This window comes from Saccopteryx leptura, chromosome 8 (genome assembly GCF_036850995.1).
Source record: "Saccopteryx leptura isolate mSacLep1 chromosome 8, mSacLep1_pri_phased_curated, whole genome shotgun sequence".
Taxonomy (NCBI): domain Eukaryota; kingdom Metazoa; phylum Chordata; class Mammalia; order Chiroptera; family Emballonuridae; genus Saccopteryx; species Saccopteryx leptura.
In genome coordinates, this window is record NC_089510.1 from 97,343,698 (window position 1) to 97,370,580 (window position 26,883).

The following is a 26,883-nucleotide window of genomic DNA, read 5'->3' on the forward strand; positions in this document are numbered from 1 at the left end:
CAATGCTCTGCCCATCCTGGGCGTCGCCATGTTGCGACCAGAGCCACTCTAGCGCCTGAGGTAGAGGCCACAGAGCCATCCCCAGCGCCCGGGCCATCTTTGCTCCAATGGAGCCTTGGCTGCGGGAGGGGAAGAGAGAGACAGAGAGGAAGGCGTGGCGGAGGGGTGGAGAAGCAAATGTGCGCTTCTCCTGTGTGCCCTGGCCGGGAATCGAACCCGGGTCCTCCGCACGCTAGGCCGACGCTCTACCGCTGAGCCATAAGTCACTCTTATGACTTTAGGATGGGAGGGTGAGTCCCAGTATAGGAATTCTTGATTAAGATACATAAACATTGTTTTCTAAGGTTTTCAGATAAGTTCTATCCTCTTTGCTCTCTGTGTCAAGTGGCCCCAGGCACCCTTTCAGAGAATTCTAGGAATTAGCTGAACTATGACTAGATGACCCAGTTGTCCTTGTAAGCCAGGAAGCTCCTGCATTCGTCCATTCTCTACAGAAATGAGGGGTAAGGGGGCCTGACTTTTCCTTTTTAAAATACTAATTTTAACAATTTTTGCAATTCCTTGGCACCTTATCACAGCATAGTGGCTGACCATAAAACTTCAGATTTGTTTCTGTAGTTTTAACAACTTTTTGCTCTCAGTCTAACAAATGTATAAGAAGAGTAAGTAGAAAAGGTACCAGCTGTAAATCTCCCTGCATTAGGGGGAATGAGCAGCTGTCTAAGGGTGGACTGCTGAATTCTTATGCACACTTAGCGCATCCTTTGATATACAGTAGTTAGCAGCAGTTGTCTTCTTGTTGAAGAGCATTTTGTTTCATGAATTACACTTTTATTTATTTTCTTTTTAGGTTAATGATAATACTCAGAACTATAAATTGGACTCACACAATTGAGCATTTTCTTGATTTGTATTTTCTGATGACCTGTTTATTTGGGAGAGAGTTACCCTTCTTTTTCCAAATTTTATTTGTCAATTATATTGTGATTTTTATATAACTTTTACAAGGGATTTATTACCTATGCCTTAAATAACTCATATATTTTTACATTCCCATAATGGCAACTTTAACTGTTGGGACAGTTTATCTTCCTCCAATAGAATGTAAATCCCAGATTGGACCACTAGCTTGGTGATGTCATAATATTCCTATGTGGGTTCCAGAATTAAGGCCCTTAATATCTTGGCTGTCAAGTAGACCTTGGGAATTTATTCTAATGTATACAACAGAATCAACATTGCTTTGCCATTGAACGGCTCCTAATTTACAGAATCTTTTGATTTCACCTCAGGAAAGCTTTTAGAAATTATTTCTTTGACCAGATTTGGTGGTGTTCTGCCCTGGTAGGACTGTTTCAGACAGGGTATAGAGGACCTATGAAGTCTAGCCCAAAGGCTGCCTGCCTATCACCACTTTGAAAGATTAGCACACTGACTAGTTTTCTTCCTTTTTCCATGTCTTTGATACCAGCAAGATTGAAGGTGTCTTTCAGTGTCCTTGGGGTGCTAAGATGTTTTGCTTGTTTTTAATTTTTATTTTTTGTGTACATTTATTTAGTTTTAATTTAGATTTTATATTTTCCTCTAACTTTTATTTTTACAGTGAATACAATCAAGTAGCCTTTAAAAACTGTGCTGGAAAGTGGAAACATGAGACTGAAGATATCTCTTTTAAAAGAACCAAAGCATATCCTTTTAACACTTACAGATCTTATTATGATCATCTTACTAGAGCATTGTTAAAAGTTTTGTTCTATTTTGTATTCTACTTAAATAATGTTTTTTTTTTTTTTAATTCCTTTAATGGTAGTTAGCGAAATTGTTTTTGAAATATTTGAGATCATATATTGGCGGTAATTCTCCAAAGCAAACTACAGTATTTGCTCTAAATCTTACTTTCAAATTCTTATTGACATTTTTCTTACTTAAGTACTATACTTAAGTACATTAAAAAAAGTTTTGTTTGGTCTAATAAGATCTTAAAGAGAACCTTTTTTTTAACCAAATAATTTCTTTGCTAGTATGATCTAGTATGTTTTGAAATGAGTTCTGCTCTATTTCTTCATATTTATGATAAAGTGGAGAACAAACTGGGGAGAACTGAGCACTCAGACCTTTATTATTTCATGTAGGACGATGGCAATTACAAATATTTGCTTAAATGCATGAACCCTATATTTTTTCATCAAGAATTCCTAATTATGTGTCAGGAAGAAATGATAGGCCTTCTACCTTCGTTCTTATTTATGCCAGTGTTTCTAAAACTATTATCTACAGACTTTTTTTTTTTTTTTTTTCTGAAGCTGGAAACGGGGAGAGACAGACAGACTCCCGCATGCGCCTGACCGGGATCCACCCGGCACGCCCACCAGGGGCAAAGCTCTGCCCACCAGGGGGCGATGCTCTTCCCCTCCGGGGCGTCGCTCTGCCGCGACCAGAGCCATTCTAGCGCCTGGGGCAGAGGCCAAGGAGCCATCCCCAGCGCCCGGGCCATCTTTGCTCCAATGGAGCCTTGGCTGAGGGAGGGGAAGAGAGAGACAGAGAGGAAGGAGGGGGGGGTGGAGAAGCAAATGGGCGCTTCTCCTATGTGCCCTGGCCGGGAATCAAACCCGGGTCCCCCGCATGCCAGGCCGACGCTCTACCACTGAGCCAACCAGCCAGGGCCATACAGACTTTATTAAAGGTGAGGAGCCCTGGCCGGTTGGCTCAGTGGTAGAGCATCTGCCAGTGTGTGGATGTCCCAGGTTCAATTTCCCGGTCAGAGCACATAGGAGAAGTGCTTATCTGCTTCTCCACTCTTCCCCCTCTCACTTCTCTCTCTCTCTCTCTTTCTCTTTTCTCCCCTCCTGAAGCCATGGCTCAATTGGAGTGAGTTGGCCCTGAGCAATGAGGATGGCTCCATGGCCTCTGCCTCAGGTGCTAAAAAATGGCTCCAGTTACAATGAAGCAACAGAGGAATGCTCCAGGTGGGCAGAGCATCGCCCCCTTGGTGGTCTTGCTGGGTGGATTCCAGTTCAGACGCATGTGGGAGTCTGTCGCTGTTTCCACTCCTCTCACTAAAAAACAAACAAACAAACAAATTGATGTGGAAAGGGATAAGTTCAGAAATTGAAAGTAAGAGGTAAAAAAAATTTTGTAGCAATTGGACATGACACCATCCAAATATATTCATTTTTATAGTAATTTTATTTTATTTTACGAAATGTTCATCCATGACAGATTTGAAATCAAGAAAAATATGCTCCTTCATCAAAGATAGAAAAGCACTGATTTAGACATTTGATAAAATCTTTTGAGTTTATATTATTTTATTTTAACATTTGAAGATATAATTCCTCTTTTTTCTACTTAAATAATTTTTACTTTTTTTCAAAGTGTTCCCTAGATGTTCATGCTATATACAATAATACCATATTTAAGATTCATGCCATTTATAAGATTTTGACTATGTGCATTGTCTGCTTTGATCTTTCTTTTCAGGCTTGAAGAATAATCGTCTAATAGGAGTCTTTTTGACTTTCTTAATCTGACAGTCTTCTCATTTCTCTCATAATTTTAGACCTATTAGTTTGAAGTCACATCACGTACATCTGATGTGTATTTACAACAATTTATATAACGATAATCTTAATTGTTTTATGTTTTGGGGTATGATTTTGAATTTTCTCCCTTCCTATGTTTTACCTAACATTCTGCCTTTCTATTTATTTTATTTTTTTATATTAAAGAATGAGCCCATTGTTCTTTATTTATTCAGAAACCTTTTTTTTTTTTTTGTATTTTTCTGAAGTTGGAAACGGGGAGGCAGTCAGACAGACTCCCGCATGCGCCCTACTGGGATCCACCCGGCACTCCCACCAGGGGGCGATGCTCTGCCCATCTGGGGCCTCGCTCTGTTGCAACCAGAGCCATTCTAGCACCTGAGGCAGAGGCCACAGAGCCATCCTCAGTGCCCGGGCCAACTTTGCTCTAATGGAGCCTTGACTGCAGGAGGGGAAGAGAAAGAGAGGAAGGAGAGGGGGAGGGGTGGAGAAGCAGATGGGCGCTTCTCCTGTGTGCCCTGGCTGGGAATCAAACCTGGGACTCCGGTACGCCAGGCCGATGCTCTACCACTGAGCCAACCGACCAGGGCGCATTCTCTCTTTCTAAAGGTTTTACTTACCATTCTTTAGTCTGCAGAAATTACATTGGAATAATATTTTAGGAATGGTCTAGTGATATCCTTTTGTTTAGATTATATTTTGAGTTCCGGGTATTCCAGTGCCATTTTATTACCCATTTATCTTAAAACTCTTGAATAATTTTTTTTGCCTTTTTGGTTATTTGTTTAATCTGTCATATTTTGAAGTAATAGAAAATCTTAAAGCATCCTAGAATAATTATGGCACATAAAGTTCTTTGAAGTGTATTGAATGCTCAGATAAGCCAATAGAAGGCACTGATGAGAACAAGAGGAAGTAAAAGGATTATACAGTATCAACAACAGAACAAACAGCCCACCTAGGGATGATCTGGTATCATAGAAATCCCTATGTCAGCAGAAAAAAGCATCCCTTGTAAACGACAAACTGAAATGCCTTCTCTAGATTGACAGCTCTCCTAGCAAGCAGCTTGTTCTGATGGAGGAAGTGAAGGCTATTTGAGGACCTCAGTTTGTAGAAGTCCTCCTGATAAACCAGAGACCAAAAAAATGCGTTAAATAAACTAAGAATTTTAGGGTTCATCTCTCATCCAGCGCTATGCACTTTGTAGGCACGTAAATTATAATTGAATTCTTTCCTGTATTTAATGTCAATAAGTTTGGTAAAATTTTAGTTTCAGCTGTTAAGCTGTAAGTTTTTACCTAGGCAAATTGTTATTAATAATGTGTAATTTAAGCAGATATTTTACTGTTAGATTTCAATCTTCTTTTGAGACTTGATTTTTAAAAACTTATTAAAATAATACAGGCTTATTCTAGTAACTTAAATTATACTGAAATATGTAAACAAAACAAAAAAAAGGATAGTTTCCTTTACTCTCCACTTATCCCCTAGTGTATATCCTTTCATACCTTTTGATTTATTAGATGTCTTTGAGTATTTTTTGGCCTTGTTTATGGAGTATTTTATGACACAATTTAAAAGTTTTCATATAGTCAGAGCTTTCATTTTTCTCTTTTGGCATCTGGTTTGCTTATCTTGCTTTTTATTCTTACAACTGTTTTGATTAGTTGCTTATTTTTCTTTAAATAAAATAAATATATGAACATCATAAAATTAAAACTACATTTAGAGGCTTTAAATGTTCAATCCTATTTTATACTCATTTTATAATTTGCATCTGAAAATTTATTTATTATTTAAAGTTTAAGACTTTTGTGTGTTTTATGTCTCCTTAACATGGTGACACATCAAGAATTAGTCAGCTGTGTGGGCTGGACTAGTGCTGAAGAACTGTATTCCTGCAGTGATGACCACCAGATAGTGAAGTGGAACTTGTTAACCAGCGAAACAAGTCAAATAGTCAAGCTTCCTGATGATATTTACCCAATAGATCTTCACTGGTTTCCAAAAAGTTTAGGCACAAAGAAACAAACTCAAGCAGAAAGCTTTGTCCTCACAAGTTCTGATGGTAAGTTTTTAATGCTGTATGTTCATCTTTTTACTAAAAGACGTAATATATTAATTAATATGACTTATGCTTTGAAGTGTTTTTACATAACTGGTATTTGTGGATCTGCATACCTTCAGCCACACATTCTGTTAGTTGGTTTATTTATCAACTATAAAACTATTGTTATGGAAGAAAGTAAATTAAACTGGTGTGTCGTAGGATTGAATCTGAACCTTTGGCTTTACTTTTTCTGTGCTCTTACTAGTTGTTAAACTGTCAACATTTTTGGTTTCTAATTTCTTCAAATGTAACTTTATGACATAACTACACTAAAAACATGGACTCAACACTTACTCATTTAGTAAGCTACCTTTATTTTCTAGTACATGTTAATTTCTACTTACAGAGTTGGAGATTTATTTAATTTGACCATAACTTTATTATTGGTGAGTAAAAAGCATGATTTTCAACTTTTTAAGGGAATGTTTTAATTTTCTTAGAAATAATTTGAATTGTTTTCATCTGTATGACACTTTACAATGTCAATTAAGTGCATTCATCAGAAGTAAAAGAAACTTACTCAGCTAACACTAGGCATAGATGGAGTGTTTTGGCTCACTTAGCACCTGGGTAGATCTTTAAGCAGAGGTGCATCAGGGCCCATCCCATGTCTTGGATAGGCTCTCCCTATAAGGTATGCATGATGGCAGCCCACAGCCCAAGTCTCAGCCTACTAGGAAAGAAATATTAGTACAGAGAGTGCTTCTTTTTAAATATCTCTTGCAGACAAGTAGCAGAGAGTTCTAGGAAATTGTGGGTCACTTGCCTATCACTGAATAAATCACTTTGTCAAGAGGATGGGAGACTGAGCACAGCAGGCCACTGTGGAAGGGAAACCAAAGGAAGAGGGCCTTTGTAACCAGAATGGGGAAGGAATGTGTGCTGAGCAAGCACATCAACATTCCACCACTTTCACAGGAAGAACTTACAGTCATTTTTTAAATCTTACATTTCTTGACTAAAGGAGATATTGTGTGAAAGTACTTGTTATAGTGCCTGGTGCTTAGAAGATTGACTTTGGACCACAGCTAGAATTTAGGTTACCTCAGATAATAAAATGAAGCACTGACTTAAAAAAAAAAAGGCTTTTAATTTTGATTTAATTTCACATTTATAGAAACATTGTAGGAGTAGTGCAGGGAACTCTTACCTATTTATCTAAATTCACTAATTGTTAACGTTTTGTTTGATATTCTTTATCATTGGCTCCCCCCCCATTTTTTTCTGAAACGTTTGATAGTAGTTTACAGTTTACTTTAACCGTTAATATTTCAATGTATTTCTTAAGAATAAGGATTTTCTGTTAAACAACCACGATACATTGATTAAAATCAGGAAATTTAACATTGATGTAATACTATTATCTAATCTACAGTTCATGTTAAAATTTTAACAATTGTCCTAATAATGTCTTTTAAAAAAATTTGTTTTTTTTCTGGTACTGAATAACACTGCTCTTATTATATCTCTCCATCTTCCTTTAATCTGGAGCAACTCCTCAGTCTTTCTTTTCTAATCCTGACAGTTTTGAAGACCACAAGCCTGTTATTATTATGAGGTCTTTTAATTTCTGTCTGTTGACTGTTTTCCTCTTGATTAGATTTAGTTTATACTTTTTTAGCACCACTACTTAGGGTATCAGATTGAGAGATTTATAATGCTGGTTTGACCCATTATTAGTAATGTTAACTTTGATTACTTCAAAAGGCGTGTTCATTAAATAAATCTACTGTAAAGTTCTTCTTTTCTCTTTTAATAAATAATTTGTGAAAGAATACTTTCAGACTATGTAAAATTATTCTCTTCCTCCTCAGATTTCCTCCCCCTATCTTAGCATTTATTTAGGAGTCTTGGCTGAATCATTTATTACTAAGATGGTTGCCAAATTAAATTTTTAAAAATCCCATAATTCCTTCCATATTGATTAGTTGGTATTCTACTGAAAGGGAGAAAGAGTTTCCTGTCTTCTGCCTATTTATTTATTTGTTTGCTTATGTCAGTTTGATTCATAGATTCTTATTTTATTTCTTCCTTTTTTTTTTTTTTCCGTATTTTTCCAAAGCTGGAGACGGGGAGGCAGTCAGACAGACTCCCGCATGCGCCCGACCGGGATCCACCCGGCATGCCCACCAGGGGGTGATGCTCTGTCCATCTTGGGGCGTCGCTCTGCCGCAATCAGAGCCATTCTAGCGTCTGAGGCAGAGGCCACAGAGCCATCCTGAGCGCCCGGGCAAACTTTGCTCCAGTGGAGCCTTGGCTGCGGGAGGGGAAGAGAGAGACAGAGAGGAAGGAGAGAGGGAGGGGTGGAGAAGCAGATGGGCGCTTCTCCTGTGTGCCTGGCCAGGAATTGAACCCTGTACTCCTGCACGCCAAGCCGACACTCTACCACTGAGCCAACCGGCCAGGGCCTTATTTTATTTCTTTTTTTTTTTTTTTAATTTTTTATTTATTCATTTTAGAGAGGAGAGGGAGAGACAGAGAGAGAGGAGAGACAGAAGGGGGGGGGGAGGAGCTGGAAGCATCAACTCCCATATGTGCCTTGACCAGGCAAGCCCAGGGCTTCGAACCGGCGACCTCAGCATTTCGAAGTTGATGCTTTATCCACTGCGCCACCACAGGCCAGGCTATTTCTTGAATATCCTGTTAACATTTATTTTTAAATTTTGATGTTAAAATTTTCCCAGATTTGGCCAGGTTAAAAGTTCCCCATTAAGACAGCTCAAATGATATTTGTGTTTTGTTTGTTTGTTTGTTTTTTTGCAGGGGGGTGTCTTCATCATTTTTTGAGCACTTCTTTGCTGGTATAAGATGTGGGCTCATCTTGTACTTTCCCAGTCCCAGCCCCCCAATCAGCCATTTCTCCTGTTCTTATTTTGGTGCTTAATGGTATTTAGTAACTAAGATAAGGGTGCTAGATGTGCTCATTTCAAAGGGGTGTGTTTACTTCAAGGACCTTTTAGAGGATTGAGCTAACAATTATGAATATAAATGTATATTTTAAAGTATGTGTATTAGCCATGGCTGGTTTTCTCAGCAGTAGTGTGTCAGCCCAGTGTGTGGAAGTCCCAGTTTTGATTCAAGGCACACAGGAGAAGCGACCATCTGCTTCTTCCCCCCTCCCCTGCCCTCTTTTCACCTCCTGCAGCTATGGCTTGAATGAGCAAGTTGGCCCTGGGCTCTTGAGGATGGCCCCATGGCCTTAGCTGAAGTGCTAAAATAGCTTGGTTGCTGAGCAACAAAGCAGCAGCACCAGATGAGGGTTGCTGGGTGGATCCCAGTCAAGGCCTATGTAGGAGTCCGTCTCTCTCCCTCCCTGCCTCTCACTTTTTAAACAAAACAAACAAACAAACAAATCATAAACATCTACAGCTATTTCTCTCTCTTCCTTTCTCCCTCTCTTTCTCTGTTCTTTTTCTTTTTTTCTTTTCATACTTATAAGTTAATTCTGATATCACCAGTTCCAATTCAAGACCATAAGGTTAATTTTAATCTTTTTCTCCATACTTGAAAATAGTGAGAAAGCCTGGCTCTTATTATTCTCAATATATTTACTCATTGGCTCAATTCTACAATGCATAGTAGGTTGTTTCAGAGTTGCTCACTGATAGTACTACTAAAAAATGAATTTTCCCCCCTAGGTAACAATCTCTTTAGTTCTGGTTTATCCTTTTGTGCTTCTTTGGGCAAAAACAAACAGATACATCTATATTTTCTCATTTCAACCTTTTTTTATTACACAGAAGGTGGCATATCATATATATTCATTTATCTTTTTTTTTACAGAGACAGAGAGAGTCAGAGAGAGGGACAGATAGGGACAGACAGACAGGAAGGGAGAGAGATGAGAAGCATCAGTTTTTCGTTGAGGCACCTTAGTTGTTCATTGATTGCTTTCTCATATGTGCCTTGACCAGGGGGGCCAGCAGAGCAAGTGACCCTTGCTTAAGCCAGCGACTTTGGCTCAAGCCAGCAACCTTGAGATCATGTCTATGATCCCACACTCAAGCCAGTGACCCCGAGCTCAAGCCAGATGAGCCAGAGCTCAAGCCAACGACCTTGGTCTTTTGAACCTGGGTCTTCCATGTCCCAATTCTACACTCTATCCACTGCGCCACCATCTGGTCAGGATCATTTTTTTAAAAACTCAACAATATATGAGGACTGACTTTTATCTGGTGAATATGAATAATAAGTAATCAGTCTTGATATTTTCTGCTGTTTCCCTGAATTATTAACATGAGTTAATTGCACTTAACTAAAGAATAATTGCTTGGGTCTAGATTTCACATTGACATTATGATAGGGAAAAAATCTACAGTAAAACAAATGTAATTTAAAAGAAAAACTTGCAAGATTAAATAAGGGAAAGCATATTTTGACTCTCAAGAAACATGAATGTTTTATTTTATTTTGGGATGTACTATAGAAGAAAACAAGTAAGATAACATGCCATAGCTAGAGTTGGGCGGAAGAGAGAACCACAGCAGAGTAGCTGAGTATTTTCTCCTACATTAGGGTGAGGAGCATCTGAGATCTTGTGGAAGAGAGGAAAAAGATATGGACTAAAGAACAGAAGTGGAAGGAAGGGTAAGACAGAAATCAGCATCCAGAAATGATAAAGAAATGTTCAGAAGAAGAAGAGAGTGGATGCCATCCAGAGGTGGTCAAGGCGTTGCCTGCCAGTTAAAGGTCTGAGGTCATTTTATATATCAGTACTGTATTCTTTGTTAACCCAATACTTAAAAAAAAAAAGAACAATTATTCTGTTTAAACAGTCCCAAATAACATGAGATCTGTCTTCTTAACAAATTTTTAATTGTGCAGTGCAATACCATTAACCATAAATACAGTGTGGTATATAGCAGGTCTCTAGGGCTTTTTCATTTTGTGTGATGTTAACCCCGAACTTAAAAAAAATTTCCTTCAAGATTTAATTTATTGTTCTCAAGGTTTTCTAGTTGCCATCAATGCTCTCCTCTTAATTTTTCTCCCTCAACCCTGGCAGAAAAGGTGACTGTTTTTGAGTTCGTTCATCACTCATCCAAGTCTTTAGTTTGTCCAACCTCCTCCCTCTTCTGTGGTGTTATTGGTAATATTCAGAAAACATCCCTGGGTTCAGGGCAGATCCTGACCATAAAGCTGACTTTTACCAAGTATTTTGTCTTAGCAGTAATTCTCTCTTTATATTATTACCTCCCTTAAAAAAAAGAATTATTTTTTAAAATTTCCCTTGCATTCTTTGTAAGGGAGCCTAGTTTTCAGAAGCACTGACTAACTAAATTGAGAGAACAAACTACTGCAAGCTCAATATACAGCAGTCAACAATCCTAATTCAGTTGCATTTAGGTCAGTTTTTTTTTAAAGATTTTATTCATTGATTTTAGAGAGAGGAGAGAGAGAGAGAGAGAGAAAGGCAGGTGGCAGGAAGGAATGGGAAGCATCATCTTGTAGTTGCCTCTGGTATGTGCTTTGACCAGGCAAGCCTAGGATCTTGAACCAGTGACCTCAGCGTTCCAGGTTGATGCCTTATGTGCTGCACCAGCACAGGTCTTATTACCTCTTTTTGAACACTCATGCAGTTGTGTCCCACTTTTCTTTTTAAAGGAGATATTTCTTAAACAATGTGTTAAAATATTTACATTTTAAAAATAATTGAATTATTTAAAATGCATTAGGGGAGCTGCTCTGTATGGGAATTCTGGTATAAAATCTTTTGTAAAGCCAATAAAGACTCCTTAAATTATACTTATGAAAGCTGATACTTTTATATATTATGTTAGATATCCTAAAATAACCTCAATATTCTCTTTTTAGTTAATATATTCATTTTGTAATCCTACTTTAAAAAGAATTTGTGTGATCATTTCTTTTTATCAGAAGTTAGCAGTTACTGATCTTTTGTGGCTTTTTGCAACCATCTGCCAAAAACATTTCTGCTATTAAGAAGTCTGCAAAAGAGCTCATGTGCCCTTTTCTCCTAACATCCTATTGCAAGCCTTATCATGTTTCCATGGACATTTCCAAGACATTTCTAACTTGAAAAAATGTGTTTCATATAACTTTAATCTAGTTCCTGTTCTTTTTATACATTTTCCTCTTTTTAGTTTATCTTTAATAACAAAAGATTAATTAAAATATTTATGTATTTTATAATCCAAATTATAATCCAAATTAATAAATTAACACATGAATCATATTGATTATATTCTCTTCCAAGCCCCACCCCTAGCAAATAATTAGAAATAAGTTAATTGATCTCTGGTTTTGATCTTGGACTTTAAAACAGTTAAAAAAAACTTGGAGAGAAGATGAACCAAAAGTTAAATGAATAATTATTGGTTTTTAGATATTTGATGTATGTTATTTTATATTTGTGCTTTACTCTGGATGTGCTATTCAAGCAATTTATAATAATCAGCCAATATGCAAAGGCCAAAGCTATTTAGGCCAAATTTATTAAATGCCAAATCTATGTAAAGAGCTGACCTTAGTTGTCCTAGTGTATGTCTTCTGTGAGGTCATAGGAAACAAGAATAATTTTAGCACTTGTTAAAAAGTTAGTATTTGGAGTTTTATGATAAGAAATATCACTGACCAAAATACATAAAATATCTGAAATAGGGAATAGGTTGAAAGACAATTTCTGGATGCTTCCTTTCTAATTCAAAAGTTATTTGGTTTAATAATGAATTTATTCATTATATCCAACAATTGTTTACCATGTGGCTACTCTGTGCTATATAATATGCTAACCTTTAGTGAAACAGATCTGAATAAAGTAAGTAACGGCCACAATATAAGCTTTCCACTTACTTACTATATGTCATCTTTACAGTTTCCTTGCTTGAGATTTTTTTCCCCTCTTGTATTTTCTCTGTAATGTTAAGCTAGTCTCGTATAGAGGATAATAGTGCGGTTGAATCCAAAGTAATTATTACATTGAAAAATGATCCAGAGGTAATTATACAGTTAAAAGGAAGGTATGGGAAAAAGTAGATGGTGCTAATGATTCTAGTGGTGGTAGTGGGTGGTTGGATGAAGGAACAGGGTCGATTATTTTTGAAGTGTTAGAAAGTGAATGAGAAAGAAAAGAGTATCAAAGTAGACCATCTTATTTATTTATTTTTAGTTACTGAGTATGGTTACTGAATTGGTTAAATGTAACAAATACTGATTATATAAAAACATATCGCAAATAACAATATGATTAAGACATGGCCCCTGTGCTGGAACAAATCATAGCTCAATAAAAAATGCTGCCACAGAGCTAAAATAATATACACTGTGTGTAAGAAAGAGGGAAGGAATTTGTTGGTGGGAGTGGGTAGGTGCTCAGTGAAAGAACACAGGGTGCTAGATGTTAAATGTTTAAATGTGAAAGCCATGTGTATTAGAGTTCTCCAGAGAAATATTTTAAAGCCATCTTAAGCTTCTGATTTAAATATATTTGTAATGAATTGTTAATATTAGGCCAGATCTTGAAAGCCTTAGTTAAAAGTGAATTGAAACAAAATAAATCCTCGGAGGCAAAATTTGGTTAAGCAGCCACATTATTCTTTTTCTGAAAAAAAGAAAGCAAGAATGATATATACAGGGGGACCTTGGGTTATGACATATTTACATTTCTATGATAGTGATGTAACCTGAATTTTGGTGTAAGTTGAAACACACCCTAGCTAAGTCACTTACCCGTCCCAACACAGTTTGAGAACCATGACAAAGGCCAAAAGTTGCCAAACAAAGCAACACAAATGGACCACTTGTGCTTTTTTAAAAATTATTTTTATTTATTTATTCAATTTTTAGAGGAGAGAGAGAGAGAGAGAGAGAGAGAGAGAGAGAAGAGAGAGAGAAGGGGGGAGGAGCAGGAAGCATTAACTCCCATATGTGCCTTGACCAGGCAAACCCAGGGTTTTGAACCGGCGACCTCAGCATTCTAGGTCGACGCTTGATATCCACTGCGCCACCACACCACAGGTCAGGCACCACTTTCGCTTTTAACAGTCCACTGTGGTGTAGGTGAGCTTGCTGGAGGACGCCAACTCCCTCCCTCATAGGCCATGTTACTGCATATTCTTCTGCTGCATACAACCAAACTAGTTTGCCCACGTAGTCCGTAAGTATGACATTAACGGCATAAGCTGAAACACCCATATCTCAATTTTTTTTAAAGTTTTTGTGGGAGTGAGCATCGTAAACTCAAAATGTCATATGTTGAGACTGTCGTAATCCGAGGACCCCATATACACACATATTTATATACATATATATATATTCATTTGGGGTAAGTTTCTGATTTCACTGTACTTAATTTATTACAATCTATATATTAGTAGACTTCATGATCTTTTTTTTAAGTGAGAGGAGGGGAGATAGCGAGATAGACTTGCTCATGCCCCCTGACCAGGATCTACTGCAGGGGTCCCCAAACTTTTTACACAGGGGGCCAGTTCACTGTCCCTCAGACCGTTGGAGGGCCGGACTATAAAAAAAAACTATGAACAAATCCCTATGCACACTGCACATATCTTATTTTAAAGTAAAAAAAAACACAACAGGAACAAATACAATATTTAAAATAAAGAACAAGTAAATTTAAATCAACAAACTGACCAGTATTTCAGTGGGAACTATGCTCCTCTCACTGACCACCAATGAAAGAGGTGCTCCTTCTGGAAGTGCAGCGGGGGCCGGATAAATGGCCTCAGGGGGCCGCATGCGGCCCGCGGGCCGTAGTTTGGGGACCCCTGATCTACTGTATTTCCCCATGTATAAGACACACCCTTTTACGAAAACTTTGGGGTCTAAAAAATGGGTGCATCTTATACAGTGATTATAGTTTTTTTAATTTGCATTTCCCGCTTTTTCATGCTTGTTTTTGTGATCAGTGTTGAAGACAGTGATTCGTCATCAGACACAGATGAGGACAAGCTAATGGATAGGAGTTTTGACAGTGATGAGGAGTTATGTGAATTTTATATGAATAAAGCTTGAGTTCAATAACTTTATATAATACTTTTTTTTTCTTTCAAGTTTCGGGCCCCAAAGTTAAGGTGTGTCTTACACATGGGAGCATCTAATACAGGGGGAAATATGGTACTTGGCAACCCCCATCTGGGGCTGATGCTCGAATTAACTGTGCTATCCTCAGTGCCTGGGGCTGATGCTCAAACCAGTCGAGCCACTGGTGCAGGAGGGGAAGAGGGAGAGAAGAACAAGAAGGAGGCGAAGAGATGCAGATGGTCATGTCTCCTTTGTGCCCTGACCAGGAATTGAATCCTGGATGTTTGTATACTGGGCTGACACACTGTACCCTGAGCCATGAACCAGGGTTCATTTCATGATTATTTAAAACTATACTGATCTTTTCTCAGATTCTACAGTTGGTTTGTCCCCTTGACATCTCTTACATACTTTGTTTATGTACTTTATGAGTCCGACACACTGCCTACTGCACTAAGGAACTACTTGTTTATGTGCTTTAAAGTTGTTACTTTAAAACTTTTTCCTATATACATATGTGTGAACTTTAAAAAAAAAAAATTATTTATTTATTTTAGAGAGGAGAGAGAGAGAGAAGGGGGGAGGAGCAGGAAACAACTCCCATATGTGCCTTAACCAGGCAGCTCCACGGTTTCGAACTGGCGACCTCAGTGTTTCCAGGTCGACACTTGATCCACTACGCCACCACAGGTCAGGCCATATGTGTGAACTTTTTAAGGTCAGCAAGCAAGTAGCCTGCGTTTTTTTTTGTGTATGAACCTAGTACCTGGTATAGTATAAAATCATATAAGGCAAGCATTTTAAAATTTGGGATTATCAATTGTTAAATTAACTAAACAAAGAGGCCATTAGACTGAGGTGACTCTAAATGTCCTTGGCCCATGTATACAGTATAAAACCTAAGCCTGCAAATGCCTCAAATTTATGTAATTGAAAATTAAGAACAAATCACCAACTAAGCTGTAGTCAGTAATTTCCTTAGTTTGCTCCTTCCTTTGTGTGTGTGTGTGCGTGTGTGCGTGTGTGCGTGACAGAGAGAGACAGGGACAGACAGACAGGAAGGGAGAGAGACAGACAGGAAGGGAGAGAGATGAGAAGCATCAATTCTTCGTTGTGGCACCTTAGTTGTTCGATGATTGATTTCTCATGTGCCTTGATTGGGGGGGGGGGCTATAGCAGAGTGAGTGACCCCTTGCTCGAGCAGCGACCTTTGGGCTCAAGCCAGCGACCATGGGATCATGTCTATGGCCACATGCTCAAGCCAGCGACCCCCTACTCAACCCGGCGACCTCAGGGTTTCAAACCCTAGATCCTTTGCATCCCAGACCAACACTACCTCCTGCACCACTGCCTGGTCAGGCTGCTCCTTCCTTTATTCTATAAAAATCTCTGAGCTCCTGTTGGTCAAGTGCTCCTAATGCTTCTGATTTGGTGCTGACTAGAATTTGTTTTTGCTCAAATAAACTCTTAAGTTTTAAAATAACATTTTATCTGTTAAAACTATTTCACTATCTTGGTTCCTCTCCTCTACACCTTTTTTCAGCTTTTCTAAAGCCTGTGGGAAAAAAAATGAATGACTCCAAAACTGCTTAAATAGAAGACTTTCTTGACATTTTTTTTTATAAATAAATTTTTATTTTAATGGGGTGACATCAATAAATCAGGGTACATATATTCAAAGAAAACATGCCCAGGTTATCTTGTCATTCAATTCTGTTGCATACCCATCACCCAAAGTCAGATTGTCCTCTGTCACCTTCTATCTAGTTTTCTTTGTGCCCCTCCCCCACCCCACCCCCTTTCTCTCCTTCCCTCCCCCCGCCCCCCGTAACCACCACACTCTTGTCCATGTCTCTTAGTCTCGTTTTTATGTCCCACCAATATATAGAATCCTGCAGTTCTTTTTTTTTTTTTTTCTGATTATTTCACTCCATATAATGTTAACAAGATCCCACCATTTTGTTGTAAGTGATCCGATGTCATCATTTCTTATGGCTGAATAGTATACCATGGTGTATATGTGCCCCATCTTCTTTATCCAGTCTTCTATTTTTATTTTTTTTACAGTGATTAAAGTCTTTAAGCAAACTCTTGGCCAATACAGCAAGAATCCATAAAAGAGTAGTGTCCTTAACATGTTCACCAAGTCCAAATTGGCCCAAACACCATGCCAAATCCCTGAAAAATGCAACCCAACCCCAAGTCAGTCTGTTAGGAGCTGTCACAAGGAGCAGGAGTCCAGGAAAAGTCCACATCCAGGAAAAGTCCGCCTAGCACTGGAATTGTTGTCACAATTCTATACTTTGCAGCTCACGTCCAAGTCCCAATGACAGCTGCTTCTAGCTGGTAATGATTCAGGTAGACTGGAAAAGCCATCTGCAGCATGTGTGGAGATGGAGCTTCTGTTCTCCTCTGCCTGGAGAGATGAGACCAGGTTGCTTTTCCCTGGAGCTCTGTGACGGTGGCTTGGTAAAGAGAACCTTGGAATACACTAAGCTGGGTGGCAAAGGTAGATTCATAATAGAAGTTGGCGAAAGGGGGAAAGAGAGCTCTAAATTAGGAGTAGGTCCCAGCCTGAAATATGAGTGGAGCATTGAGGTAGGAGGAATAAAGGAAACACTATATATTAAAGCAGCAGAAAATAGGACTATCAACACCCACAACAGAGATCTTTGAGAGAAGAATAAAAAACCTGACTATTCAGGCAAAACATAGTTAAGTGGCCCTTATGCAAGTGAGATCAATTTACCTGCTTCTTGGAAGAAATACCCTAGGCTCGTCCACAGTGTTGTAGATGGGGCCGATGGCCCTGGGCACCTTCAGCCTTTAGTGGCAAACCACAGCTTTCTGGGCAAGGTTAGGTCATAGGTGGCTGGAGCAGGGCTAGAAGAGACTGAACCCTCCCTTAGAGGAGCGAGGGGGAAGCCCACCTTCCAGTGTCCCTGTTTCCTCACAGCAGAGGCATGTAAGCCTGACAGGCTTTAGCTCAATGACCTTTCCACTATTGAAGCAGGACCCAGATGGCATCCTATGAGACCCCTTTGGGGCGTTGGAGCCTTTAAGGGTGTATCCTAAAAGCTGGTAGTTCCCCTGATCTCTGTTGGGCTTTTTCTGCCTCTAGGTATCTTAAAAGCCATACTCAGAAGATCTCGCTGAGGGGTTTGAGGATCCCCATCCGCCTATATAAATATTTTCCATATATCTGGAGCTATTTGGAAAAAGACAAAACAGTGTTATTAGCTGGATCAAATAAAGAAGGTAGTAGTTTGCAGGAGAAAAAGATTTGGCGTCACCTGTTCATCAGCACTCAAAAGAAATTTAAAACTTTTTAAGTAAAAAGCATGATATGGTAGACCTGTAGGAGTTCCAGGATATGACTCCCCCTTTTAAATTTTTTTTTAAATTGACCTTAAAATATTTGCTGGGTACACTTTAATAATACCTTGACTTTAAAGATTGTAAGCATGACAAAAAACAGTAAGTGCTTTTGCTCCATATGCAGGAGCATTGTCAGTTTAACCAGTTTAGGAAATCTAATAATAGAACAGTGCATACAGACAATGAGCTATAACATGCTTAGCAGCCTCTCCTTTTCTGATAGAGGTTACTAGGTATATAAATCCAGAATATGTATCCACTGTAATGTGTACAAAGGACTGTTTGCCAAATGAAGGTATATGAGAAACATCCAGTTGCCAAAGTTGTCCTGGTATGGGTCCTCGAGGGTTAACTCCAAATGAAGGGGCAGATTGTAGTATAGGACCCCTTGGACAGGATTTCCCAATCTGCCGTGCTGCTTCCCGAGAAAGTTGAAACTGTTTACACAGGGCTGCAGCGTTCTGGTGATGAATAGTATGAGACTGAATTGTTCGATCTGTCATGGTTGCTCCAAATAATTTTCTTTTGGCTAGCTTGATCAACAAGGGCATTCCTAGGCCCTGGCCGGTTGGCTCAGTGGTAGAGCATCGGCCTGGTGTGCAGGAGTCCCGGGTTTGATTCCCAGCCAGGGCACACAGGAGAAGCACCCATCTGCTTCTCCACCCCTCTTCCTCTCCTTCCTCTCTGTGTCTCACCTCCCCTCCCACAGCCAAGGCTCCATTGGAGCAAAGTTTGCCCAGGCACTGAGGATGGCTCTGTGGCCTCTGCCCCAGGCGCTAGAATGGCTCTGGTTGCAACGGAGCAACACCCCAGATGGACAGAGCATCCCTCTCTGGTAGGCGTGCCGGGTGGATCCCCGTCGGGCGCATGCAGGGAGTCTGTCTGACTGCCTCCCCGTTTCCAACTTCAGAAAAATACAAAATAATAATAATAATAAATTTTTTAAAAAAAGGGCATTCCCTTGTGCTAAAGCTCCAGGGAGCATGGAGTGAGCTCGAGTATGTCCTATAAAACATGGAGCTCTATGTTGATATACAAGTCTTTGAAGAAGGAGGAACTGCTGAAATAGTTCATCAGCATTTGTTCCTAAGACAGCAGTCTTTATAGTGGAAACACCATAAGTAAATATTTGCTGTCTGTCTATAGATTAAAGGGGGAATATGGCAAATGCTGAAAAGCCATGATCATGGCATATAATTCTAGACTTTGAGCTAATTTTAAGTTGACAGTTTCAGTATAAAGTTGTCCATTGATTTGCAAGAGTGATTTGCCATTTAGTGGAAGTTTCCCAGAGCCATTGTTGTTGATCCTTTGAAAAAAGGAACCACAATAGTTTTGAGACTCAAAACCTATAAGCTGTAAGGGTCGCCTATGCCCCTTGATAATCCAGGAGGCAACAAGATCAAAATATGGAAGTGTATTCCATGGGCTATTAGATGGTTCAATGTGCCCAAGCTGTAGGTGCTCTTGTACCAATTGAGCAGCTGCCCTACGTTTCTCCTGAGAAAGGGGCCTTTGGACTACCCATACAGGATTATCTGATTTCTAAGTAATTGGGTCTGCACAATGCATTATTGGGGTAGCAGGAGCTACCAAGGCCCCTATGCTAAATTTTGATATCCTAATCCACACCTTCTGGTATTGGGTGCCATTTCTATGGGGGTGAGAATTCCTCATTGTTCTTTCCCTAGTCCCTTGGTGGGCAAAAATCCCCAATCAAGCATCTGAGTACTGACTAAACCATTAGGACTGACAAGCAACGCTCCCATAATTTTCAAAACATCTCTACCCCACAAATTAACTGGCCATCCAGGGAGTGCATTAGGCTTAAAAAATCCAGAATGACCTTCTTAATCTTCCCGATGTAGAAAACTAGAACTTTGTTGAGCAGATTTACTCTGCCCTATACCTTGTAATTCTGTGGCTGCTGCATGAGTGGGCCAGGAAGGAGGCCAATGTAGCTTAGCAATAACAGATACATCAGCTCCAGTATCTAAAGTCCTTTAAATTTATGCTCATGTATTGTTAGTTCCATTTCAGGACGTTCCTGACCTATTTTTTTAAAATCCAGTTGGCAAAATCAGAGGAGCCAAATCACCAATTTGCTTGGGGCCCCTTTGCAGGATGTGGCCTGAGAAGCAGAATTAGCATCCTTATACCATTATTCTAACTCGGAATTAGCCGTGAGACACATTTTTTTTTGATTAATTTTGATGGGATGACATTGATAAAATTGTCTTCCGTCACCTTCTAACTGGTTTTCTTTGTGCCCCTCCCCTTCCCAACCCCCTCTCTCTCCTCCCCCCACCCTGTAACCCCAACACTGTTGTACATGTCTCTGAGTCTCATTTTTATGTCCCACCTATGTATGGAATCATATAGTTCTTAGTTTTTTCTGATTTACTTATTTCACTCAGTATAATGTTATCAAGGTCCATCCATGTTGTTGTAAAGGATCCGATGTCATCATTTCTTATGGCTGAGTAGTATTCCATAGTATATATATACCAAAGCTTTTTAATCCACTCGTCCTCTGATGGACACTTGGGCTGTTTCCAGATCTTTGCTATTGGGAACAATGCTGCCAGAAACATGGGGGTGCATTTCTTCTTTTCAAACAGTGCTATGGTGTTCTTGGGGTATATTGCTAGCAGTGGTATAGCTGGGTCAAAAGGCAGTTCGAATTTTAATTTTTTGAGGAATCTCCATACTGTTTTCCACAGTGACTGCACCAGTCTGCATTCCCACCAGCAGTGCAGGAGGGTTCCCTTTTCTCCACATCCTCGCCAGCACTTATTCTGTGTTGTTTTATTGATGAGTGCCATTTTGACTGGTGTGAAGTGATATCTCATTGTGGTTTTAATTTGCATTTCTCTAATCATTAGTGATGTGGAGCATTTTTTCATATGCCTATTGGCCATCTGTGTGTCCTCTTTGGAGAAGTATCTATTCATTTCTTTTGCCCATTTTTGGATTGGATTGTTTGTCTTCCTGGTATTAAGTTTTACAAGTTCTTTATAAATTATGGTTATTAACCCCTTATCAGACGTATTGTCAAATATATTTTCCCATTGTGTAGTTTGTCTCTTTATTCTGTTTTTATTGTCTTTAGCTGTGCAGAAGCTTTTTAGTTTGATAAAGTCCCATTTGTTTATCCTGTCTTTTATTTCACTTGCCTGTGGAGACAAATCAGCAAATATATTGCTGTGAGAGATGTCAGAGAGCTTACTGCCTATGTTTTCTTCTAAGATGCTTATGGTTTTATGGCTTACATTTAAGTCTTTTATCCATTTTGAGTTTATTTTTGTGAGTGGTGTAAGTTGGTGGTCTAGTTTCATTTTTTTGCAGGTAGCTGTCCAATTTTCCCAACACCATTTGTTGAAGAGGCTGTCTTTACTCCATTGTATTTCCTTACCTCCTTTGTCAAATATCAGTTGTCCATAGAACTGTGGGTTTATTTCTGGGTTCTCAGTTCTGTTCCATTGATCTGTATGCGTGTTCTTATGCCAGTACCAGGCTGTTTTGAGTACAATGGCTTTATAATATAACTTGATATCCAGAAGTGTGATACCTCCCGCTTTTCAAGATTCCTTTTCAAGATTGCTGAGGCTCTTCGTGTTCTCTTTTGGTTCCATATAAATTTTTGGAATATGTGTTCTATATCTTTGAAGTAAGTCATTGGTATTTTAATCGGTATTGCATTGAATTCATAAATTGCTTTGGGTGATATAGACATTTTAATGATGTTTATTCTTCCTAACCATGAGCACGGTATATGACTCCACTTGTTTGTATCTTCCGTGATTTCTTTTATCAATGTTTTATAATTTTCTGAGTACAAGTCTTTAATCTCCCTGGTTAATTTATTCCTAGGTACTTTATTTTTTTTGTTGCAATGGTAAAGGGGATTGATTCCTTAATTTCTCTTCTGAGAGTTCATTGTTAGTATATAAAAATGCCTCTGATTTCTGAGTATTGATTTTATATCCTGCCACCTTGCTGAGTTCATTTATCAGGTCTAGTAGTTTTTTGACTGCGACTTTACGGTTTTCTACATACAATATTATATCATCTGCAAATAATAATAGTTTTACTTCTTCTTTTCCAACTTGAATGCCTTTTATTTCTTCTTGTCTGATTGCTGTGGCGAGGACTTCCAGGACTATGTTAAATAAGAGTGGTGAAAGGGGGCACCCCTGCCTTGTTCCTGATCTTAAGGGGATCGCTTTTAATTTTTGCCCATTGAGTATGATATTGGCTGTGGGTTTGTGATAGATGGCCTTTATCATGTTGAGGTATGTTCCCTGTATTCCCACTTTGCTGAGAGTTTTGATCATGAATGGGTGTTGGATTTTATCAAATGCTTTTTCTGCATCTATTGACATTATCATGTGGTTTTTCTCCTTCCTTTTGTTTATGTGATGAATCACATTGATTGATTTGCGAATATTGTACCAGCCTTGCCTCCCAAGAATAAATCCCACTTGATCATGGTGTATGTTTTTTTCATATATTGCTGGATCTGGTTTGCTAATATTTTGTTGAGGATTTTTGCATCTAAATTCATCAGGGAAGGCCCTGGCCGGTTGGCTCAGTGGTAGAGCATCGGCCTGGCTTGCAGGAGTCTCGAGTTTGATTCCCGGCCAGGGCACACAGGAGAAGTGCCCATCTGCTTCTCCACCGCCCCTCCTTCTTCTTTGTCTCTCTCTTCCCCTCCTGCAGCTGAGGCTCCATTGGAGCAAAGATGGCCCGGGCGCTGAGGATGGCTCTGTGGCCTCTGCCTCAGGCGCTAGAATGGCTCTGGATACAACAGAGCAATGCCCCAGATGGGCAGTGCATCGCCCCCTGGTGGGCGTGCCGGGTGGATCCCGGTCGGGCGCATGCGGGAGTCTGTCTGACTGCCTCCCTGTTTCCAGCTTCGGAAAAATGCAAAAACGAAAAAGAAAAAAAAAGAAAGATAAATTCATCAGGGATATTGGCCTATAATTTTCTTTTTTTGTGTGTCTTTGCCTGGTTTTGGAATCCGAATTATGCTAGCCTCATAAAAGGAGTTTGGAAGCCTGCCTTCCTCTTGAATTTTTTGAAATAGCTTGGATAGGAGTTAGTTTTTCTTTGAATATTTGGTAGAATTCAGTTGTGAAGCCATCAGGCCCAGGACTTTTCTTTTTTGGGAGTTTTTTGATAGCTGTTTCAATCTCATTTGTTGTAATTGGTCTGTTTAGGTTTTCTGATTCTTCTAGATTAATTTTTGGAAGATTATATGTTTCAATGAATTTGTCCATTTCATCTAGGTTGTCTAGTGTTTTAGCATACAGTTCTTCATAGTATTTTCTTACAATATTTTGTATTTCTGTTGTGTCAGTTGTTATTTCTCCTCTCTCATTTCTAATTTTATTTATATGAGTCCTCTTTTTTTCTTGGTGAGTCTGGTTAAAGGTTCATCGATCTTGTTTACCTTTTCAAAGAACCAGCTCCTGGTTTCATTGATCCTCTGTATTGTTTCTTTAGCCTCTATGTTATTTATTTCTTCTCTGATCTTTATTATTTCCTTCCTTATACTACCTCTGGGCTTTACTTGCTGTTCTTTTTCTAGTTCTTTTAGATGTAGGGTCAAGTTGTTTATTTGAGCTTTTTCTAGCTTCTTGAGGTGTGCTTGTAATGCTATAAACTTCTTTCTCAGGACTGCTTTTGCTGTGTCCCATAAATTTTGAGTTGATGTATGTTCATTATCGTTTGTTTCTAGGAATATTTGAATTTCTTCTTTGATCTCATTGTTTACCCATTCGTTATTTAATAACATGCTATTTAGTTTCCAAGTGTATGAGTGTTTTTCAGTTTTTCTGTTGTGGTTGATTTCTAGTTTAATGCCATTGTGATCAGAGAAAGTGCTCGATATGATTTCAATCTTCTTAAATTTGTTGAGACCGCTTTTGTGCCCTATAATGTAGTCTATTCTATAGAATGTACCATTAGCACTTGAAAAGAATGTATATTCCGCTGTTTTAGGGTGAAAGGTTCTGAAGATATCTATTAAATCGAGTTGATCTAATATGTCCTTTAAGTCTGCTGTTTCCTTGTTAATTTTCTTTCTTGAGGATCTATCTAATGATGTTAATGGGGTATTGAAATCCCCTACTATTAGAGTATTGCTGTTGATTTCGCCCTTTAAATCCATCAAAGTCTGCTTTATATATTTCAGTGCTCCTTTATTAGGTGCGTAGATATTTATAATGGTTATATCTTCCTTTTGGATTGCTGCCTTTATCATTATGTAGTGACCTTCTTTATCTCTAACTATGGTCTTTGTTTTAAAGTCCATTTTGTCTGATATAATTATTGCTACCCCAGCATTTTTTTCATTTCCATTTGCGTAAAATATTTTTTTCCATCCTTTTATCTTCAGACTATGTGCGTCTTTTGATTTAAGTTGTGTCTCTTGTAGACGGCATATGTATGGGTCCTGTTTTCTTATCCAAGCAGTTACCCTATGTCTTTTGATCAGATCATTTAATCCATTTACATTTAAGGTTGTTATTGATATCTAATTGTTTATTGCCATTTTATTCTTTAAAACTGTATTCTTCTTGTGCTATAATCTTTTTCTCCTTTGATCTGTTTACAACAGGTCCCTTAGCATTTCTTTCAGTCTTGGTTTGGTTGTAGTGAATTCCTTGAGTTTTTTTTTGTTTGTAAAGCTTTTTATTTCTTCTTCAATTTTAAATGATAGCCTTGCTGGATAAAGTAGTCTTGGTTGTAGGCTCTTGTTCTGCATTACTTTGAATATTTCTTGCCGTTCCCTTCTGGCCTCAAGTGTTTCTGTTGAGGAGTCAGAAGTCATCCTTATGCGGGCTCCTTTGTAGGTGATAGTCTTTTTTTCTCTAGCAGCTTTTATATTTTCTTTTTATCACTTAGCTTTGGTATTTTAATTATGATGTGTCTTGGTGTTGATTTCTTTGGGTTTCTCCTTAATGGAGTTCTCTGTGCTTCCTGTACGTGTGAGATGTTTTCCTGCCTTAATTGAGGGAAGTTTTCAGCTATGATATGCATGAACAAAGTCTCTATCCCTTGTTCTTTTCTTCTTCAGGTACCCCTATGATGCGGATGTTATTTCTCTTCATGTTGTCACAGAGCTCGCAGTTTCCTCAGACTTTTTGAGTCTCTTTTCTTTTTTCTGCTCTGCTTCTGTGCCTTTATTTATCGTGTCATGTAACTTGCTGATTCGATTCTCCGCTTCATCCATCCTGCTTTTTATTCCTTCATTTGTATTCTTTATTTCAGATATTGTATTTGTCATTTCTGATTCTTTTTTATTATTTCAGTGTCCTTTTTTTATATTTGCTATCTCTTTATTTAGGTTTTTGTAATGACCATCTATTGTTCTAATATCTTCGAGCATCCTAACAATTGTTATTTTAAACTCTGCGTCTGGTAATTTGGTTTTATCTGATTCATTTAGGTTCTTTTCTGGGGATTTCTTTTTGTTCATTTGTGTTGCATTTTTCTGCCTCCGCATTTTCTTTGTGTAAAGGAAGGTATTGGCCCCTGGAGTACACTGGGTATGGCATCCATTCCCTAGGTATGGTCTGTGTGGTAGCCCGCCACCCCCTCTTCTGTTGCTGCTTAGGCTTTTGGGTTTGTGCATTGCCGGTGCCTTGATAGTGGGGCTGTTGCTGTGGTTTCTGTCTCTCCTTCACAGGAATGGCTGTGATCACGTGCTCGGGTGCACAAGCCTTGGTGGCCTTCGCCTTTGCTCCGCCCCCATGGGTGGCGTTATGCTCGGTCCTGAGGGCTTTGGCAGCACCTTTGCTCAGCTGTGGGTCTCCGCCTGTTTCCGTGCTTACTCCCTGCCCTTGCAGGAGGAGCCCGCTCAGGGAATGGCTGCTAGCCTTGGCTCTACAGGCCGGGCAGGACTGCATGCCCATGTTCAGCTCAGTAGCAGAACTCTGCCTGCTCTAGGCTTTTGGCTCCACCCTCGCGGGAGGAGCCAGCTCCCAAGTCAGGCCACAAGCCTTGGTTCCACGGGCAGTGCAAGGCTGTGCTCCTGCGCCCTTGCTCAGGGGCTGGTCTCCTCCCCTTCCTGGGTTCCCGCCCTTCTCCCGCAGGCTGGATTATAGGCTGCCGGCAGCTGGGCTTGACTGCTTTTGCACGCCTACTCCTCCCCAGCCGGGCAAGACTGAGCTCACACGTGAGCCCAGTGGTGGCCAGCAGGCTTCCGCCCCTGCCAACAGCACCACCCCTCTGCGTCCCGCTGCCGCCTGCCCTCCAGCGAGCCCTCAGCCGTGTGGGGTGAGTACGCTGCTGCTCAGAACCTAACACTCATTACTGTAGACCCGAAAGCTCCCTCCTTCTAACCAACTCTGCTCTCAGTGCTGTGGGGGAGCTTGTTTGTCTGCTCTCCTGCTTCCCTTTGCTGGTATTGCTATTTCTGGGAGAAATATTCACTTCAGATTTGGGGAGTGACTCGTCCCAGGGGTTAGGGTGGCTGTTTCCCAAAATGTTTCTCCCTGTGACTCCTAGATTACACTCTCTTCCTGCTACTCCGGTCCTCTCTTCCTGTCCCCCAGAGCCCCGGGTGAGTGGTTGTGAGATTGGTGTTCTGTGTGGTCCCTTTAAGAAGAATCCTGGGTCTGAGAAGTCAGTCTCTTTCTCACAAACAATATCCTGTCTTGTTTCCAGCTAAAAACTGTCCTTACGCCTCTTCTGGGCTCCGGGGCTGCAGGCTGGGGATTTGTTCCTGGGACTCAGGACCCTCCCCTCTTTGCTAAACTCACTTCCCGGCATGCGAGTCTCTCCCGGCTGCTGTTTGCTCTGGGGAGCTGGGCAGCCCTCTCCGCCTTTCCGCTTTTC

At 39.6% G+C, this 26,883-nt stretch overlaps 1 protein-coding gene across 6 annotated transcripts in view; it reads left to right on the top strand.

Moving 5' to 3' along the window:
• The window catches only part of IFT80 (intraflagellar transport 80), a 261,132-nt gene that overhangs the window by 84,560 nt on the left and 149,689 nt on the right, over nt 1–26,883 (top strand). For 4 of the 6 annotated variants that reach the window (XM_066347674.1, XM_066347677.1, XM_066347675.1 and 1 more), the window contains 2 exons: nt 1,604–1,686; nt 5,391–5,613. The exons of 1 other annotated variant lie outside the window; for it this stretch is intronic. In XM_066347674.1, the coding sequence (XP_066203771.1) occupies nt 1,651–1,686; nt 5,391–5,613 (259 nt within the window). In that variant the 5' untranslated portion in view covers nt 1,604–1,650. Of the gene's footprint in view, nt 1–1,603; nt 1,687–2,887; nt 2,917–5,390; nt 5,614–26,883 lie in introns of those variants that run through there. One more of the 6 variants, XM_066347676.1, reaches the window with a different exon arrangement.